General features: G+C 34.5%; 3 protein-coding genes across 3 annotated transcripts; all 3 read left to right on the top strand.

Moving 5' to 3' along the window:
• Positions 1-3,960: 3,960 nt before the first annotated feature.
• On the top strand, positions 3,961-6,111 carry LOC127842582 (uncharacterized). Its single transcript, XM_052372149.1, has 4 exons — positions 3,961-4,126; positions 4,391-4,623; positions 5,155-5,261; positions 5,801-6,111. Exons 1-4 carry the CDS (start codon positions 4,038-4,040, stop codon positions 5,828-5,830), a joined length of 459 nt encoding a protein of 152 aa, XP_052228109.1. The 5' UTR covers positions 3,961-4,037; the 3' UTR covers positions 5,831-6,111.
• Positions 6,112-8,304: 2,193 nt separating this feature from the next.
• LOC127842583 (uncharacterized) lies at positions 8,305-9,851 on the top strand. The gene is made up of 3 exons (XM_052372150.1): positions 8,305-8,504; positions 8,983-9,212; positions 9,703-9,851. Exons 1-3 carry the CDS (start codon positions 8,410-8,412, stop codon positions 9,813-9,815), a joined length of 438 nt encoding a protein of 145 aa, XP_052228110.1. The 5' UTR covers positions 8,305-8,409; the 3' UTR covers positions 9,816-9,851.
• A 6,245-nt stretch (positions 9,852-16,096) lies between these two features.
• Positions 16,097-17,412, top strand: LOC127841913 (uncharacterized). The gene is made up of 3 exons (XM_052371041.1): positions 16,097-16,308; positions 16,554-16,783; positions 17,266-17,412. The coding sequence occupies exons 1-3, from the start codon at positions 16,214-16,216 to the stop codon at positions 17,376-17,378; spliced, it is 438 nt and encodes a 145-aa protein (XP_052227001.1). The 5' UTR covers positions 16,097-16,213; the 3' UTR covers positions 17,379-17,412.
• The last annotated feature ends 1,123 nt before the right edge of the window (positions 17,413-18,535 follow it).

Below are 18,535 nucleotides of genomic sequence, written 5' to 3' on the forward strand. Positions count from 1 at the left end.
CAAATGTTAAATAAAAAATACTTAACAATATCTGTAGACTTTATTGTAGTGTAATTCATATCGCGTATAAAAATCGTACCGGTGCTTCAAAGGTCAAGGTTACACAAAAAGCTAAACAATAAATTATTCATAGCAAACATCTTGTAGGGAATATACAATGTAATAAAACTAACTAATCGCAATTTGCAACGATGAGAAGATGATCGGTCGCATGTTGCATGTAACATCTCCATCTCTAAGAGGTCATTAAAAGTATAAATTAAAGGTCAGACGTTGTATTGTATTAAATTACTTGTCCGAGTTTGCCCGTCCGGCAACACTGTCATTCATCGTGTTAATTTAGAATACCTTACCACACATGACAGGTAAGATAAAACAACGTGTCGCGTATTACACCCGTCTTCATTCTCAAAGGTCGAGGTTTTGCCAAGAAGTAGAGGGTAAAATATTTGCCATAAAAAGTTTTCCCGCGCTATACAATTTTAATCATACTGTATTTTAAATGGCTTGTCGCCGATTATAATCATCTTCCTATCTGAAAGATCAAGGTCACAACAAGTGGGGAATATGAAAATGGGGAACATCATGGGGTGTCAGGACTGTAGCTGTGTCATTCATCATGCACACATTTATTACCACATATTTTTGTCATAAAAAGATGTATCGCATATAACATCTTTCTCCCTACCTCAAAGTTCAATGAAGATCTTAAAGGTCAAATGGTAAAGTTTACCAAAAAATCAGCATTTCGGACTGTAACTTAATTAATTCATCATGCAAGTGTAAAATAACTACCGTTACCTGCTCACCATCTGCAATATGCTTGCTACTCCTTATTTATTAAAACTTAAAAAATCTCTGAAACAATTGTGCATTTATATGTGTTATGTATTGTTTATTTGATATGTTACATCACATTTAATTAAAATGGTTTGAATAAAACATATTTAACGTTTTTTATCAGACATCATTATAAAATGCTATTATTCAAGCCATTATAATTCAATATTCTCATATCAATCAGCAAAGGACATTTTAGGCCACTTATTATTTTCCTGTTTTTGAGTTCTGTTTTATATCGTGATTTGGTGTTCATTCTTGATAACATTCATATGTACGTACTTTACTTTGTGGCTTAACCCTGGTGTCAAGAGGATAGCATTAGATGTCCTCCGTTCGCGTCTGAAGCGAAATATTTATTCCGATATATAAGGCAGAAACCTTTTTAAAACATATAGATTTTATCATTTTCCGCCTTTTTCATTACTTTCAAAAATAAATCAACAATTTATACAATATAGAATTAAAATTGTAAAAGGTAAGCCCACGGAAGTTTTTACTTTTTGATAGTTTCCTGACTTGGGCCATGTTTTAAAAGGGTTATCAGTTTTTAACCAGTATGTGCGCATGTACTGAAAATCGCTATTGTTCACAATAAAAATTAACTAGTCTTTTAATACACCAGATTATTGTTATATTATACAATCGGGGTTTTCCGCAAATGCGCAAAGATTGGTTTGCTAAAGGAATTGTTACCGTAATGTACAATATATGCATACATGCATGCGCTTAGTAAACAAATTGATGCAAAATTACGAAGTTAACATCACACCTCATAAATTGTAATTAACAGATGTCATACTTAGCACTAATATTGTATACATGAACACATGTTTTTATTTTTTATTTTAATACAAGTACGACTTAGTAATAAGCATTATGTTAAAGGTTGTCTCTTAAAAAAAGGACATTCTATATGTTCTCAAGAATTACAATAAAGCTATAAAGAATCGATTCTATTTCTTGTACAAAAAGTTCAGTAAATAATATATTAAAGCCTACAAAAACAAGATATGCTTATTGAAAATCTGTAATATAAAAATATAATTGTATTTATCAATGTACCGGTTTTGCTAGTGTGAATTATTTTTCATGAACGATAGCAAGTGTAAGAGATTCGTACACTAAAACATAGGTGTTTAAAAAGATATGTTTGGCTGTGGCTTACAAACCGAAATACTCAATGTGTTGACCACCAAAAAATGTTTCTTTAATGTTTCTGATTTGTGTTTTATAAGGGGGTTTCATCCTTTAAAGATTTTAAATATCATGTATAGGATATTTAGTGATTTTGAAAATATTCTATTTAACAATTGCATGAATTAATGAACTGTATATAAACGAACCCTTATCTAATTTGTTGTTCGTGCTTAAAGAAAGAACCATGTGTTAATGTTAGGCCTTTTAAGTGTAATATCAGATCAAAACCGGTAAGACGGTTTTGTATTTAATACGGACACGTGCTCTGATTAATCATCTCGTGGATATGTGGACTCTGCAAGAGTGATTTTACTTCCTAATATGATGGTTAAAACTAACATTACACTGGAGTTTATCTATTCTCTCAGCAGGAGCCTACAGGGTTGTTAGTATCCTTTGTGACCATTAACATATGTTAAGAGAAGATACGACTATACAAAATACTCCTACTTGGATGATGGTTTGTCCTATCTTTATATAAATCCAGAAAAACAAATACTGATTGATGAGTCGATTTGAAAAATTACTAACATCTTGACCTACAAGGATATTATTTACCACTTATATCTTCTATTAAGGGTTTTTTAAGGATGTACGATAGTTTCCGCTTAAGTGTACTCTACGTATTTGTCGTTGAACGTAAACACACTTCACTTACGGCGTTAAAGAGATGCGGACTTAGGCTGTTGACGGAAGCCAACGCTTATAGACCACTTGATTGTTATTGTTTACAATCTTTTTGTTCGCGCATGCACACTGTGTTTTAGCCATAAGAATTAGTTACAGTAACGTTTATTGGTATCGTTCACAAATCCCGGTTCTATTTTTTCTCTTACCGCTTCGTTTTATTGAGCAATAAGAGAACACGTAACTATATAAACACAGCTTTGAGACGTATACCGGTTAATATATAACTGTTTACATGTCACTGTTTTATAAAATTGAATTCGATGATACCATATATGAACGATACAGAAAGCATGTTGTTACTACCGTCATCGAACCATCGTCAACATATCATCGCCATTGTTATTAATTATAAACATGAACAGTAACATGTATGTTAATAATTAAGGGATAATACAATTTCAAAATGACACGATGCGATGACGACGAAAGGATATAACAATAATACAAGGAGCCATTAGCATTAAGTTTTAATTATGTCTTTCTCGTCATCATCGAATCAGGAAATCATAGTCATCATTGCATCGAACCATAATTAGCGTGAAATCTTAATTGTACCATAATATCACATCATGCCATCATCATCATAATATCGTTTCATAGTTTTCATTTAATTGGACATTCAGCATCGAACCCTGCTGTCAACTCCATCGTGTAATCGCACTCGTCTATCGTGGTTTGTATTAAACTTAAAAAAACTATGACTTACGCAACGAAACGCTATATATAAGGCATATTTGATACAACAGAAAGCATACCATTTATCATATAAAAAGTATGTGTATACGTAATTGTTATAAGATTTCGGGCTCTTCACAATAATTGATCTGTTTCTTATCAGAACATTTAGATACAAAATATATTCTATTCTGTAAAAAAAGACATCACAAACAAGTGTGGTATTATCGTCAGAGTATTCAACTTGTTCATTTAACCTCTTGGTTGAGATAAAACAAATGACTTCTACCGATAGTCATGCCCATATATCGAAATAAAGCAAATGCAACGGTCCACACACTTCTAGTCCATCTGCTAGGTTGTATGACCATCAACCTATTGTTAGATCACATGCGATGTTACACGGATTAACGAATATATGTGAACAAAATGCAAATGTATGAAAAAAATAGTCATTTTTTACGGGGAAATCCTGATATCAGAAAAGCAAGAATGAAAAAATAATTATTTTGGCTGAAAAGGCATATTTTCTAAAAACTAGAGTAAATACGGTAAATCTACATTGATGAGATAAGTATACTTGATTTTTACAGCGTACATCTTAACATCACATTGATATATTAACCGCAGCTATGATCAGGATTGTATGCTTATACGGTCTGTTCGCACTTTCCGTGGCGTTTTTGTCAGAAGGACCTTGTGACCTCGAACCCGCCCGTGGGTATGTTATTTGTTTGCTCATAAATTTCTTAACTGTCTGTCGTAGATATGTTTCGAGTGCATATTGCAATATGTCTATGTTTTTATCTTGCAACATTATTTACATTTTAATCTTTAGTAGAGGACTGTCTACGCAAATGGCCCGTAATAATATATTGAAGCTAGTATAGTTTTCATTGTATGTGTAATCAGTTACCTTTCATAACAATCATCTGTTCAATTAATTGTTTACGAAACCAAGCGTTATACAAATTTACATTATAAGGGGGTCTCACCGGGATGCCAACTACACAGCCAAAATACGAGTCCCCAAGTCCTGTACGAATGGTACATTTGTCTGGCACTACCCGGGGGGCAATGTGTACCTGCTTTTTAAGGACTACAAGAGGTCAACCGCTGTGTGCTTCCGGACGCCTTTCGGCGACAATATATTCAAAATATATGACGCCACTTCGGGTCATAAAATGAGACTGCTGCCGATTCCTGAAAGGAACAACGGTAAAGATAGCATGCATATTGGCATATTTAGTACAGTACATAATAGAACATATAAGTGAAAAGTAATTATGTTCCAACATAAGGTGTAACAGATACATAGAGGATATTTGTTTGAGTCTTTATGCTCAGTCTATATCACTGGAAACATTTAATCGTTGTATAAACGCTTGCGTTTTACCTTCAAAATCACAGACATCGAACATGTTTGATTCTATGTTAATGCGCATTATGCGCATTGCATGCACGGATATTCTAACAAAGTGCCTTTATTAAGATTTATGTCAACTAAATTGTATCTCTCAATAAGTAATGAAACATAATGAGCATGTGGGAATCGCCCACATTACGACATGGCCATGACCGGGAAACAGAAGGGAATGTAAGGAAGGTACATACAAAAAATGAGTACAAGTCCTCTTGAATGTACCTACTACAATTATCATTTTATAGACAGGATTTGCAAATAATATTATTTGCGGTCATTGAAGAAGCAGATATAAAATTATATGGTAGTATCATAACTTTTCATAGATAAGAGCGTGTGTACGACCGCCGCTGTTGGACGCCGTCTGAAGATACGAGTGTACGCGGAACCGATTTACTATATGGGGAAGTTCGCGTTCTACCTCGTTTTTGCGGTAAGCGAAAGTACTACGAATGAATAATTTACGTTTTAAATTACTTTTTTAAACAACTCAAACGGTTTAGTGATTTAAATGTTATATAACCTCATGTCAATTGTACATTCTTAAGTAATCTGATGACGTGCGATTATTGGTGTTCGTTTCGTATTCCATTTGATGCACTCGCATGTAACGTAGACAATTTTAAAATACGAATATGAACCAATAACAAAAGCACGTTTGCTGCTGCTATATCTAGTTGCTGTTGTTAATTGTTTTTCGTCATCCGTGTGACTGTTACATGATTGATATTATAAAACTAAGTCACATATTGAACAGGGATTTGGGTATGCTAGTAAATTAACATATATTAATACCCATTACAACATTTTATAAGCCTTACGATTCTTATGTTGAATTGGCATTTTCCTGTTTAACTTTAGTATTAAACGTACTGGTAATTAGGCTAGTATTTAATACACGTTAAGAATAGTACACACAACAAATAATACATACATTATATTAACTGTTATTTAAAAATTGTAATGTTTCAGCCAAGCAGTGCGACAATGTATCCACTGTAGATCGTCCTATCAACCATGGCAGCCATACGCGAGAGTCCCCACCGTCACAGGCCTTATAATAGAGCCCGTACTAAGTGATTGAACATATAACGCAAACTGATTATTATAGCATATATTTAATAATAATACATTAAATAAAAGTGCATATCAAAGACATGGATCTATGAATTAATGTAAAATATAACGTATGAAAAAAACAACATAATATTTAAAGAGAGTTCCGATGCATGTATATGTTAAGTGTTCACAACTTTGAAAAATAATTAAAAATGGACAGTTAACCATTTGTTTAACCTTGTGCAAGCTTTCAAGCAAAACAATGGCAAACATTTAAGAAAAAGAAACATATTCGAAGTATGTTTTGCTAGTATTAGGGTACTTTGCTGCTATTGTGCAGTGCGTAAATCGTGTATATGTGTTTTCGATAAAACATTATTTTAAACTGCCGATATCCACTGCCAGAGTGAGTGTCCAGTGTACTTACAAGGTCACGTGGGTTATTTCCCACCCTCACACTTAGCAAAAATAAAACATAGGCGGATATTAGTTAAGTTAGAACTATTTCACATTAAGCAATTCATTCTCAAAGCTTGTAAATGTATTTTCCACAAAAAGATTGACACCAACCGACGGGATCCACCGAAATTGTGGGTGTCTGGTGTTCATTGACGGTCATGTGTTTTTATCCCCCATACCATGTTGTTTTTCGCACAGATTGATTTACAAAAAAACTGCAGTTTTCAATTGAGTTACAAAAGACACGTGTGACTGCTGTTGGACATGCAACGTCCGCCTGTAAATGTGAATTTGCACTCAGATCAGTTTATTTATTCTTATTGAGTCTACAAAGAAAGTAAATGCCTCGGTGATTTACTATTCAAATTAAAGGCGCCGTCCAACACAGTTGGCATGTATTGAAGCTTGTCATTAAATGCTTTATATTGATAACTTAAAACATTTGAACTAAAAATATCCAGTAAAAAAAATACAATAGAAAAAGGAAAAAGTAACCCTCAACAGGGCTCGAACCACTCACCCCTGGAGTTCCGGAGTAAAAAGTCTCCAGCCTAGACCACTCGACCATCCATGCCCATGCGTAGATCCTCGTAGTATCCCAAAATTACGGTGGCATAGAGGTGACATTCACTCCTCTTTTTTTAAATTGCACTCCTCTTTTTTTCTATCTCGTGGCCACGACTTAGTAACTTAGTAGAAAAAGAGGAGTGCAAAACTAAATAAAAGAGGAGTGCAATTAAAAAAGAGCGGTGCAGTAAATAAAGGAAGGGTGCATTAAAAAAAGAGGAGAGGATTTCGAGGTCTCGAAATCCCGATTAAGCTAACTCGTGGTCACGAGTTAGGCAGCCAATCAAATACGATCTTGTTCCCTCAAATTAATCAGCCAATGAAAACGTCCTAATTGCAAGGCTCTGATATAACATAACATACTTCTATTAGTACTACTATTACTACTACTTCTACTACTGCTGCTGTTGTTGCTGCTGCTGCTATTACTACTACTACTACTACTACTTCTACTACTACTACTACTACAACTACTACTACTACTACTACTACTACTACTACTACTACTTACTACTACTACTACTACTCTACTACTACTACTACTACTACTACTACTACTACTACTATTACTACTACTACTACCACTTCTACTACTACTACTACTCCTACCACTTCTACTACTACTACTACTACTACTTCTACTACTGCTGCTGCTGCTGCTGCTGATGATGATGATGATGCTGCTGCTGCTGCTGCTGCTGCTACTACTACTACTACTACTACTACTACTACTACTACTACTACTACTGCTACTACTACTACTACTACTTCTACTACTACTACTACTACTACTACTACTACTACTACTACTACTACTACTACTACTACTACTACTACTACTACTACTACTACTACTACTACTACTACCTCTTTAAGCCTCCTCTTTTTTCTATCTCATAGCTAACTAGTGGCCACGAGTTACTAAGTCGTGGCCACGAGATAGAAAAAAGAGGATTGCAATTTTAAAAAAGAGGAGTGAATGCCACCTCTATGCCACCGAACGTATATGCTTTGTATAACATGAAATAGGCTAGATTGCACTTTACCGGTACGCAGTTGTATACCACTATCGACAAGACGGGGGTTTGGGGGCGGTAACTCCGATACTCAGGAAATATATAGGATAAAAAGAATTATTAGGTGTTGCGTTAGTTGTTATGTGTTAGGTGTTAAAGGTTAGGGTTAGGATACGCTGTTTGATAATAAGTGTTGCGTACCGGTAAAGTGCAATTGCCCCATAATATTTCATTACATATGTATGAGACATTGATCAGCGATATTTCACCCAAAAAGCGGCATCCTTTTGTATTCGATTCCGTGCCATCGTTATTTGACGTGATTTGACTTCCAATTAACTTTACGGAACACAGTAGGTTAACACCTTATCGCTTTCACGTTAGGACATCATGCGCCATTTCAAACTGATTAATAAGAACGATACTTTATCTATATATTAGAATTGTTTCAGTGACCAATTTTATGATATACGCTCAGCTATGATCAGGATTGCAAGCCTGTATTGTATATTTGTTGTTTCTGGGGCGATGTTGTTTGGAGGACCATGTGACCTGTCACCCGCTTACCAATCAGGGTACGTTTATTGCGTATGTGCAAATATTGCTAAACTTTGCCTTGGCGTAATGTATATCGAGTCCGCTTTGCGACCGGGAGGTCGCGGGTTCTACCCACTACCCCCCCCCCCCACTGTGGGAGCGGTCTTTAGACACCAAGTACATGTTCTAGGCCCAGAAAAGGGACTCGGGAGTGTTTTAATAACCCCGAGGCTATCGCTGTAATTGAGCTAAAAAATAGGTTTTCACTAAACTAAACTACATATTGCTTTTAACTCCCTTTCTTATATTTTGTAATTATATTAATGTTTGAATGTGGTATTTCTTGCAACATTATTTTCCCTGTATATGTTATGTTAATAAATGTCATCGAACATGGTCGGTGATAATAATCTGAAAATGTTATTTAAATCTAGTTTATGTGTATTCCTTATTAAACGAATATATGTTAAACAAATTATTTACAAAACGATTGATTAAAAATTGTTTAAATGCAAGGATACCCGACGATTTAAACTGGTCCTCCAAAATATCAGTCCCCAAGTCCTGTACAAACGGCACATTTCGCTGGGACTACCCGAGGGGTCATGTGATCCTGCTTTTTGAGGACTTCGGTAGGGCGACCGTGGCTTGCTTCCGGGATTCCCTCGGGGGCGGATTCTTTAACATTACTGACATCACTCCAGGGCATCATATGACACAGCTTCCGAATGTGGAGTGGGGAAGCGGTAAGAAGAGCATACATTTACAACAATATCATACTTTCTTACCTTTATACAATGTATGTAGCTAAACATGAAGATTCAAGTTTGAGTCCAAAAAACAAAGGAAGTACATTTGTGTGTTGTTTTATAAACGGTTATATAATCGTTGAAAAGGTAGACATAAAATCTGGTCACGAGCACTTGCTTTCATCGCTACAAAATAAACACACTTCACTTTATTGTATAGTTTCTGTTAAAAGAAGTGTGGTTTGGTTTTAGAACCTTTCCGCTAAATTTTACCATTTGACATAACTTTAAAACGTTCCTTACATGAGTACGTCATACACACTGCTTTGAGCAGGTAACATCTAATTCTCAACACTACGTATGGAAAACCTACGTGAACTGAATGTTCTGAACTTCACGCAATAATATAGAAACTATTCCTCAAACATTTCCATTCCCTATTGAAGCAGCTGCCATGGAACGTTTATTATCTTTATTTTGTCTGCAGACAAGAGCGTGTGTACAGCCGCCTCCATTGAAAAACCTCTGAACATACGTGTAGACGCTCCAGAGATGATGGTTTACATGGGGGAGTTTGCATACTTCCTTCAGTTTTCTTGAGCAAAGTATTTTGGTAATAAATGTGTATTTAGCTGATGGATATTTTGTGTTATTCAGTACAGTTGACAAGTATTTTTATGCATTCGTAACTGATGTATTATTAGTAACTGATTTATTATTCGTATTCAGTGAATGGCTGATATATTCGGTGTTCTTTTCTTATATTTATTAATGATTTACTTTGCTGTTTGGGCAAGATTAAACCAATAAAATAACATTGAGAATGCAGGTTTTGGTTAGCTTTTTTTATATGACGATATTTCATGGTTAGTTTCTTCTCTATTAAACGTTATAGACAGACAGACAGACAGACAGACAGACAGACAGACAGACAGACAGACAGACAGACAGACAGACAGACAGACAGACAGACAGACAGACAGACAGACAGACAGACAGACAGACAGACGTCAGACAGACAGACAGACAGACAGACAGACAGACGGGCGGACAGACAGACAGACAGACAGTTTTATTGACGTACATTTACTTTTTTCATTTATGAATAGTTATACATATTATTAGGTCAACATTATTACAAATGCGTAGAGCTCAGCTTATAATTGATAACATGACGATTATATACATCCATAAATGAATCTAAATATGAAGTTGTACAAAAAAGATTTGTTTTACGCATAAGAAAATAAAAAATAAAATATGTGTTTCACTTGACTATCTTATACAGATGATGATAAAATGATTAAAATTATTATCGTGTGCAGAAATAATGGAGGATGAGCATTATAAACAAAGTAAAATTATGTGAACGTTATGAAAGACCAGTAGGTATGAAACTATACACTATAAGTTGAAAAAAAAGTTATTTAGTTAATATTTGAACAACTTTGTCAAGGTTAAGTAAAAATTTTACATGCTCTAAGGCTTTATATGAATTATTTTAATATTAAATTGTACAACATGAATAATTGAAATATTTAATTGAACACACATTTGAATGTTTTTACCATATTTCAGAATATGTAACTATAATATTTGACTTTTGCTAGACTAACATATACAGATGATGAATAACATGAATTTCATTTGATTTTTTTTTCAGACAAATTTCGAGGATGTAAACTATAAACATGGTACAGTTATTCAAACGACATATAAGACGCGTTATAAGATCAACAAAACTATTAGATGAAAGGAAAACAATTAGTTAATATTTGAATAACTATATACATGGTTAATTAGATTAGGACTGCATTAAGGCTCTTCATATGAACTTGCTCAGGTCTATTACTTGTTTCTTGTTTAAAATACCCATACATCCAACAAAATTAAACACACTTGGTCTTTTACAATTGTACGCTTTGATAAATCATTTTCGTAGTGAATTGAAGGCTGGGCTTTTCCTGATAAATGACACTCGTCTTCAATATCTCTGACATGACATTTTGTGCATAAGCGCTGAGATCTTTCTAAATTGTAATGGATACCTGTTGAGCGAAGATTATCGTCAATTTGAAAACAATATTTGGCAAATAATCAAGATAATCTTAATATTCAAAGATGAAATTAAATAATTTGTATGTGATAAATGAGTTGATATTATAATTTAAATCATACAAGGTTGCTTAAAACATCTATTGCAGTAGACTTAATCAAAGTACTGACAGTACTGGTGTGACGATGCTTTTGAAAAGGATGGATATAAAAGCATCAATTTAAGTTTATCTACATCACCACAATTATGTATGTGGGTAAGAAAATTATGGGCAAGAAAAACAATGTGTACGAAAATTTTGGGTAGAAAAAATATGCCAAAAAGATAAATTCGTACGAACAAAAAATTGGTTACGAAAAAACAATTGGGTAGGAAAAAAATGGGTAGGAAAATAAATTTGGGTACGAAAGAACATTTGGGGGTACGGGGAAGAAGTGGGGTACGGGGAAGTAGTACCCGTTGGGAACTTGGCCCATTCAGCGAATCTGGGAGGCGGGTTTCATTCTTGATCAAATATAACAAGAAATATCTTTAAAAAAATACTCGACGTGTATTTTCTGTACCACTTATCTTAAAAAACGTTCTGTTACAGTAAAACATTTGTGGGTAATAACATTACGTTTCAGCAGATATATTCAAAACTTGACATGCTCTTTAATTACACAATGCTATTTATTTTCACAAGTATATCATACCAAACTTTATATTTCGTTGTTTCCTTTCCTAAGTTAATGATAATTGTGTACGGATGTGATTTCACATGCCCATGTGTAAGAACATATACTTTTTTCTCTTTTGATTAGTGTTTTTTCTCTATTTCAATAAGCTTAGGCATGTTTGTTCGTTTAGTACAACAATACTTTTATGATGATTCCCGAAAGTAGGTATGAGCACATAGTCGTAAGAGTACTTGAATACGTGAGTTCAACCATGAGCACATGGTAAGGTAAAACTAAATCTCGGCGATATGACCTAATATGTGTTGAAAATAGCAAACAATATCCAACAAAAGAATGAATTATCAAACATAGTGTGTGCACTGATGTAGCTCGGTAATTTCTGTTTGAAACGTTTATTAAATATGCAAAATGAGAAAGCACGTCCTGCAATTATGTTGTTTATATACCATATTCGCTATAACGTTTACACATGGCAGGTTCGAAATAATTCTTTTTCTTTACACTCATGATCGCGTTAAACGTTAATTATACACGTTTTCATTCGCACTTTATTTCCAAAATCACGACAAATGTCAAATACAATACAGAAAATGCATAGTTGTTTCATTGATCTATAAACATATAATGGATTGAATATAACTGATTTAAAATTAACGTTTTCAAACTATTATTAAATATTTCCCCAGAATATGCTGTCCTATTTATAGCTGAGCTTCCTTTACCTTTATCAATGATAATCAGCGAGATATGCCGATTAGAAAAATCGAGCTATCTCAATCGGACTGGCTCGGTCTTTTACATAGGTCGCCATTGTAAAGAATTTTTTCATGGTATGATAACTTAGACGAGCTGCTTCGCAGCATCGTCAAAAACACAATGGAAGGTATCGAGAGTGACAGAAGAGGGATCATACTATACGTACAAATATCGTGTAATGAATGAAACAGATGCTAACTGGGTATTCAAGTTAAATATGCATCCATGAGCCAGTCCCAATACGTAGATTATAAGCCATACAAACAATATAAGAAACACGACACAACACAATACTCGTCATGAATTACACAACGTTACATTTATTTGTGGATCTTGTATACCATACTTGCCCACACGAACATGCGAGCTGACCGAATAACTCCTCTTAATGATTGTACTATAGTTATATGCATAACTCCTGTGATGAAATGTAATTCCAATGTTTATTTAATTGATTTAATCAATAAACTATTGTTTGAAGACCAAATTGCATTATTTTATTAAACAATTAGATGTGAGGTTGGAATATAAAAAACGTTACAATATTTTTCCTAATAATTCCCATGCATTAAAAAAATATTAAAGTATAGCAGATGCTTGCACTAGCAGCAAGGTACGAGTGAGATGACTCTTGAGTAATATTTCTTTCGAGAGTTTCCCCGAAACGTTATTTTCAAGGACACGTTTGTTGTTGATGATAGAATGTTTCCAAATGTGGAGAGCAATGCTACACAGTTCCATTCGTTTTAAAATCAGAGTGAATTAAGGTAACACAGATGAGACATAAGCATATTTAAATTAGGAGATTACGACAACATAGTTTCTCGTTTCAACTCAAATATGATGTTTTTTCATACATACAACCGGACTGAATTGAAAATAAATATAACATGTTCTGATTCAATTAAGTTAGACATTTACAGTAAACATGTTTATTAATGTAGTTGTAATGTCAACAATGATTATCTTGTTTACGTCTGTTTACGTCTACAATTAAGTACACGTCTGTGTTCCGATTTTGTTTTATGACTTAATAATGCAATTAAAGGAAAAATACGATAAGAATAACTACTAATATAAGGCCTTTAGCACTATCAACAATTAGAAAGCCGTACTTAAATTACCTTAGGCTTGCATTAAAATGATAGCGTCGTATGTTCAATGGCGTAGTTGGTGCTATGATAAATCATTGGTTTCCAGAATTGTCAGCAGTTTGATTTCTATATAGAGCAAACCATTTTCAGTCAAATTGCTTTTATCTATTGACGATCATCTTCCACGAAGTATTATACTATTTGAAACTTGAAACTTGTTTATGGGATTATGGGATATCGTGCTTTCTCTGGTCTCAATGCAGGTGTGCAAATTTAGGAATGCCCAGAAGTGAGTTTGTCATTTTACACGTATGATACCTATCTTCATAATGCGTTTTTCCCAAAACTTCGATTTACCACTTAATTCATGCACAATAAAAGTAGTTCTTCGTAGATCTCAATAACCCGCCTTGTAAATACAGAACATCACGATATAACATGACAGTGTCATAAAAAATGTAAAAAAATATTATTGAAGCAAAATTGCAAAGCATTGGCTACGGCATAGTTTTTGTTGTTTACATATTCATGCGATAATAAGTTCCTCACTTGACGGTCTAGGCCGAAACGATACTAGTGTTTACGAAGACATTATATTTGGTATTTATAAACATATTTTAAAATATTGTTATTTTATTTAGAGTTAACAAGACATTCCAGAAAAAAATAAAATAAAAATATTCACGATCATTCTCGGAAATAGACGAAGTAACCGGATATGGTATTTCACTGCGCAGATCGAGCGCGCAAATCGAGCGCGAAAAGTTCTACGTGAGACCACGGAGTGTATATTGTCTTTTCTTACAGTCCAAGAGCTTCTGCACTCAACCGCTAGGGTCAATCCGTATAAATTCGGACAAAGGAAAAATTTCGGACAATACTTCTTCCCAAGCACACTAAATCTAGACCCAGTCCTTTAGTGCCTACAGCGCTTTGATTACAAATGGCAACGGCCAAAGTCTACTGTCTCTACACAATCCTCGTGGACCTCCCGAAAGCTGACTGCGATTGACCTCCCGTAGTCCTAAAACAACAGTTACACATTGCACCTCGGGTAGTACCAGTTGAATATACCATTCGTACAGGACTCAGGAACGGGTATTTTGGTTGTCGAATTGGCATCGCGAGAGGACTTAAAGTGTAGCTTTTAGTGACGCCTGCTTTTGTAAACAATAGATTACGAAGATGATTGAAGTGAAGTGTACTGATTAAACATAAAACGAAAAACAATAATGACTTGAAACTATTACAACGAATCATGTGGGTAGACGGTCATCTACTTACGATTAAAACGTTGTTAACGTTGTAAGATAAAAACATATTTATTTTAATCTGCATACGAGACATATTGACGTCAGACGCGATGGCGGTAGTACGACGGTGCGTAATCATGATGATTATGACTGGGTGGATCAGTCCAATCTCACCATAGTAACAGCGTGCTCTCATAATCGTTCACATATTCATTATTTTAAGTACGTATTCATTTTTCTTCGTATCGCTAACAACAAATTTTGTAACTATTGTGTTTCTTTGTTCTAACAGGTAACATGTTCTGATGTTAGCTTTTATTTTCTCTACGCATGTTGTTGTTTCTTCTATATCAGGTCGACGTAAAATACTAACAATAACACTATTACATTCTTAGAGAGCAAAAGCGAAGTAAACTTGATAAGATATCAACAGATATTGATAATCGTTATACAACTGATATTTTTAAAATGTAAACGCTTTTTTGGCGAAAAATCAGTTATGCAAATTGGTTAACAAAAAATCAAATGAGTAGACCGAAGTTTAATATACCTGGCAAGAACAGCTAATAGCCCGCACCCCCAAAAGAGCTGAAGTTAAATTTGTAAATACGGATACGACCGCTAACATTAATACTGGGTTCCATAAGGGACACTTTAACATTTAAAATAGACCAAAAACTCATCCTCAATGATGCTATTGCATGAGGACTATAACACGGTGGTAATAGATGTATGGTACAATGTACCATCGTGTCATCGTCATCGGGATGCCATAATAACATTTCCATCGCACCAGTGTCATTATAATATCGTTTGCTTAACATCGCAATCGTTCCACCGTGAACACAATTACATGTATGCGTACACGTTTAAAATAGCCTAATATATTACATTATATGACGATGGGACAAAAGTGAGTGATCTTTTACTGAACCAGCAGCATCCTACCGTTCTGGTATCGATATCGTGCCATCGCAATTGTTCATGGTTTGACTTCCGATGAACTTAACGGAACGCAGTAGATGAACGCCTTATCGCATTCTTACTAGGACAGCATGCTCCAATACAAACTAAATTAGAACGGTAAATTATCTACATAATAGGGTTGTTTCAGCTAACGTTTTTATTCACCTTAACATCATATGATATAAGCTCAGCTATGATCAGGATTTTAAGCCTGTATTGTATGTGTGTTGTGTCTGGGGCGATGTTGTTTGGAGGACCATGTGACTTGTCACCCGTTTACGAATCAGGGTACGTTTATTGCGTATGTGCAAATATTGCTTTCAACTCCCTTGTTACGTTTTGTGTGTATACCACATCGAGCAACTTGTTTTCGCTTTAATTGCTATGTTATTGACTGTCGTTGAACATTATCATTGATAATAGGTTGAATCTGTTATTCAAATTATTGTAGTGTTTATTCTTTATTTTCAAATGATCTGTTAAACCAATTATTTACACACACAAAAATCAATAAGAAAATGTTTAAATTAAAGGATTCCTCACGATCCTAACTGGTCCTCCAAAATATCAGTGCCAAGATCCTGCACGAATGGCACATTTCGCTGGGACTACCCGAGAGGACATGTGGCCCTGCTTTTTGAGAACTTCGGGAGGGCGACCGCAGCTTGCTTTCGGGATTCCCTCGGAGGCGAAGCATTCAGCATTACTGACGTCACTTCCGGGCATCATATGACGCAGCTTCCTAGGCTGGTGCGTGGCAGCGGTAAGAAGAGCAAGCTTTTATACAGTCTCATAATTTCGAATATTGAAGTTATTAAGCCAAACACCAAGGTCCAAGTCTGAGTCACACAAACAAAGCGAGTATTTGTCAATTGGGACATTATAACGGGTTATAACATCGTTAGAAAGGTAGAGATAAAAACAAGCTCACGAACGTGTGCTTTCTTCGCATCGGAAATAAACACTCTTCATGTTATCATTTCCTGTAAACGAAGCCAATGACAGGTGTGGAATCAGAACCGTTCTCCTGAACGTAAGTATTTGGTATAAAATAAAAACCTTTTCATAATTAGTAAGTCATCCGCATTGCTTTGAGCAGGTAACATCTAATTGTCGAACACTGTATATGGCTACCTTACATGATCGGGCTACACGCTTTACAATATAAAAACTATTCTTCAATAATTATTAGCCCTTATTGAAGCAATTGATATGGATCTTTCATTATTTGTATTTTGTTTGTAGACAAGATCGTGTGTACAGCCGCCTCCCATGGACAACCTCTCAACATACGTGTAGACGCTCCAGAGGATATAGTGTACATGGGGGAGTTTGCATACTTCCTTCAGTTTTCTTGAGAAAATGCCTGTGAATAAATATTTAGTTTTCTGATGTCTATTTTACTTATTCAATAACGTTGGAAGGTGTTATTATGCATACGCAACGTATTTATGACTCGTATGCATAGTATAAATGATATATGAGGAGTCAGTTTCTTTTATCATACCGCTACATTTATATCTGCCTAATACGCCAACCCTAATGTGTGTATGATATGATTGAGAAATACCAAAACACGTGGAACGAAAAATGTTAAATTGGAAATGTACACACATTTGGGTATGCGTATATTGTTCCCTTAACTAAAGTAATATGAACACATAAACAAGGACGTTGCAATTTATATGACTACTTATAAATGTATATATCTTTCTTTATACTGTACAAATCGATATATACGAACATTTTACATAAACGGTCGTAAAATAAAAACACGCGACGTACATCCTTTAAAACCACCAAACTTTCAGCACATATGGAGCAAATGCTACTTAAAGTCGAAATATCCGCCTTCATGGCCAGTTTTCTTCAAAAACAACAAAAACATCGTCTTTCGTTGAAGTGTTTTATTTCGTTGTTTACCTTGACAACATAAGGTATATTGTCAAAATAAATAAAAACAATTCTGTCGATGTTGTGATCAAAAGGACAAAGGGACATAGAAAACGAATTCCACTTTACATGAAAAGGAATATTTCCTTCAAATACGGCAAAATGTATAACAACTTTTATCTATGTGAATCCATCAGTTTTTAAGTTCCAAACTTTCTTGAAATCAACTTGTAAAATTGAAATTATAAATTTGTGTAAATATATGAAGAAAGCTCTACCGTAAGATATTCTATCACAAATAATATTATCAACGAATACTCAAGTTGTTCCTTACTGCAAGTGAAATGATAGATATTTTACTACGGTAATATAAAGTCTTACTATTTTGTTAAATATACTTTGTCTCAAATTGTTAGATAACTTTTTGCTACAACCTATTAATTGTAATATATGGACACATGACAATATTTCGTATAATATTTTGTGCATTTAGACGATGTTTATTTGTATACGTTTTAATAAACTGTCTGTTTTGTTCTGTTCTGCTCTAAAATTATAAATAACCGTTCATAACATTTGATGATTGTCTATTTAATGGTACGATTCTTATGTTGAACGGGCA

This window comes from Dreissena polymorpha, chromosome 8 (assembly GCF_020536995.1).
Source record: "Dreissena polymorpha isolate Duluth1 chromosome 8, UMN_Dpol_1.0, whole genome shotgun sequence".
Lineage (NCBI taxonomy): Eukaryota > Metazoa > Mollusca > Bivalvia > Myida > Dreissenidae > Dreissena > Dreissena polymorpha.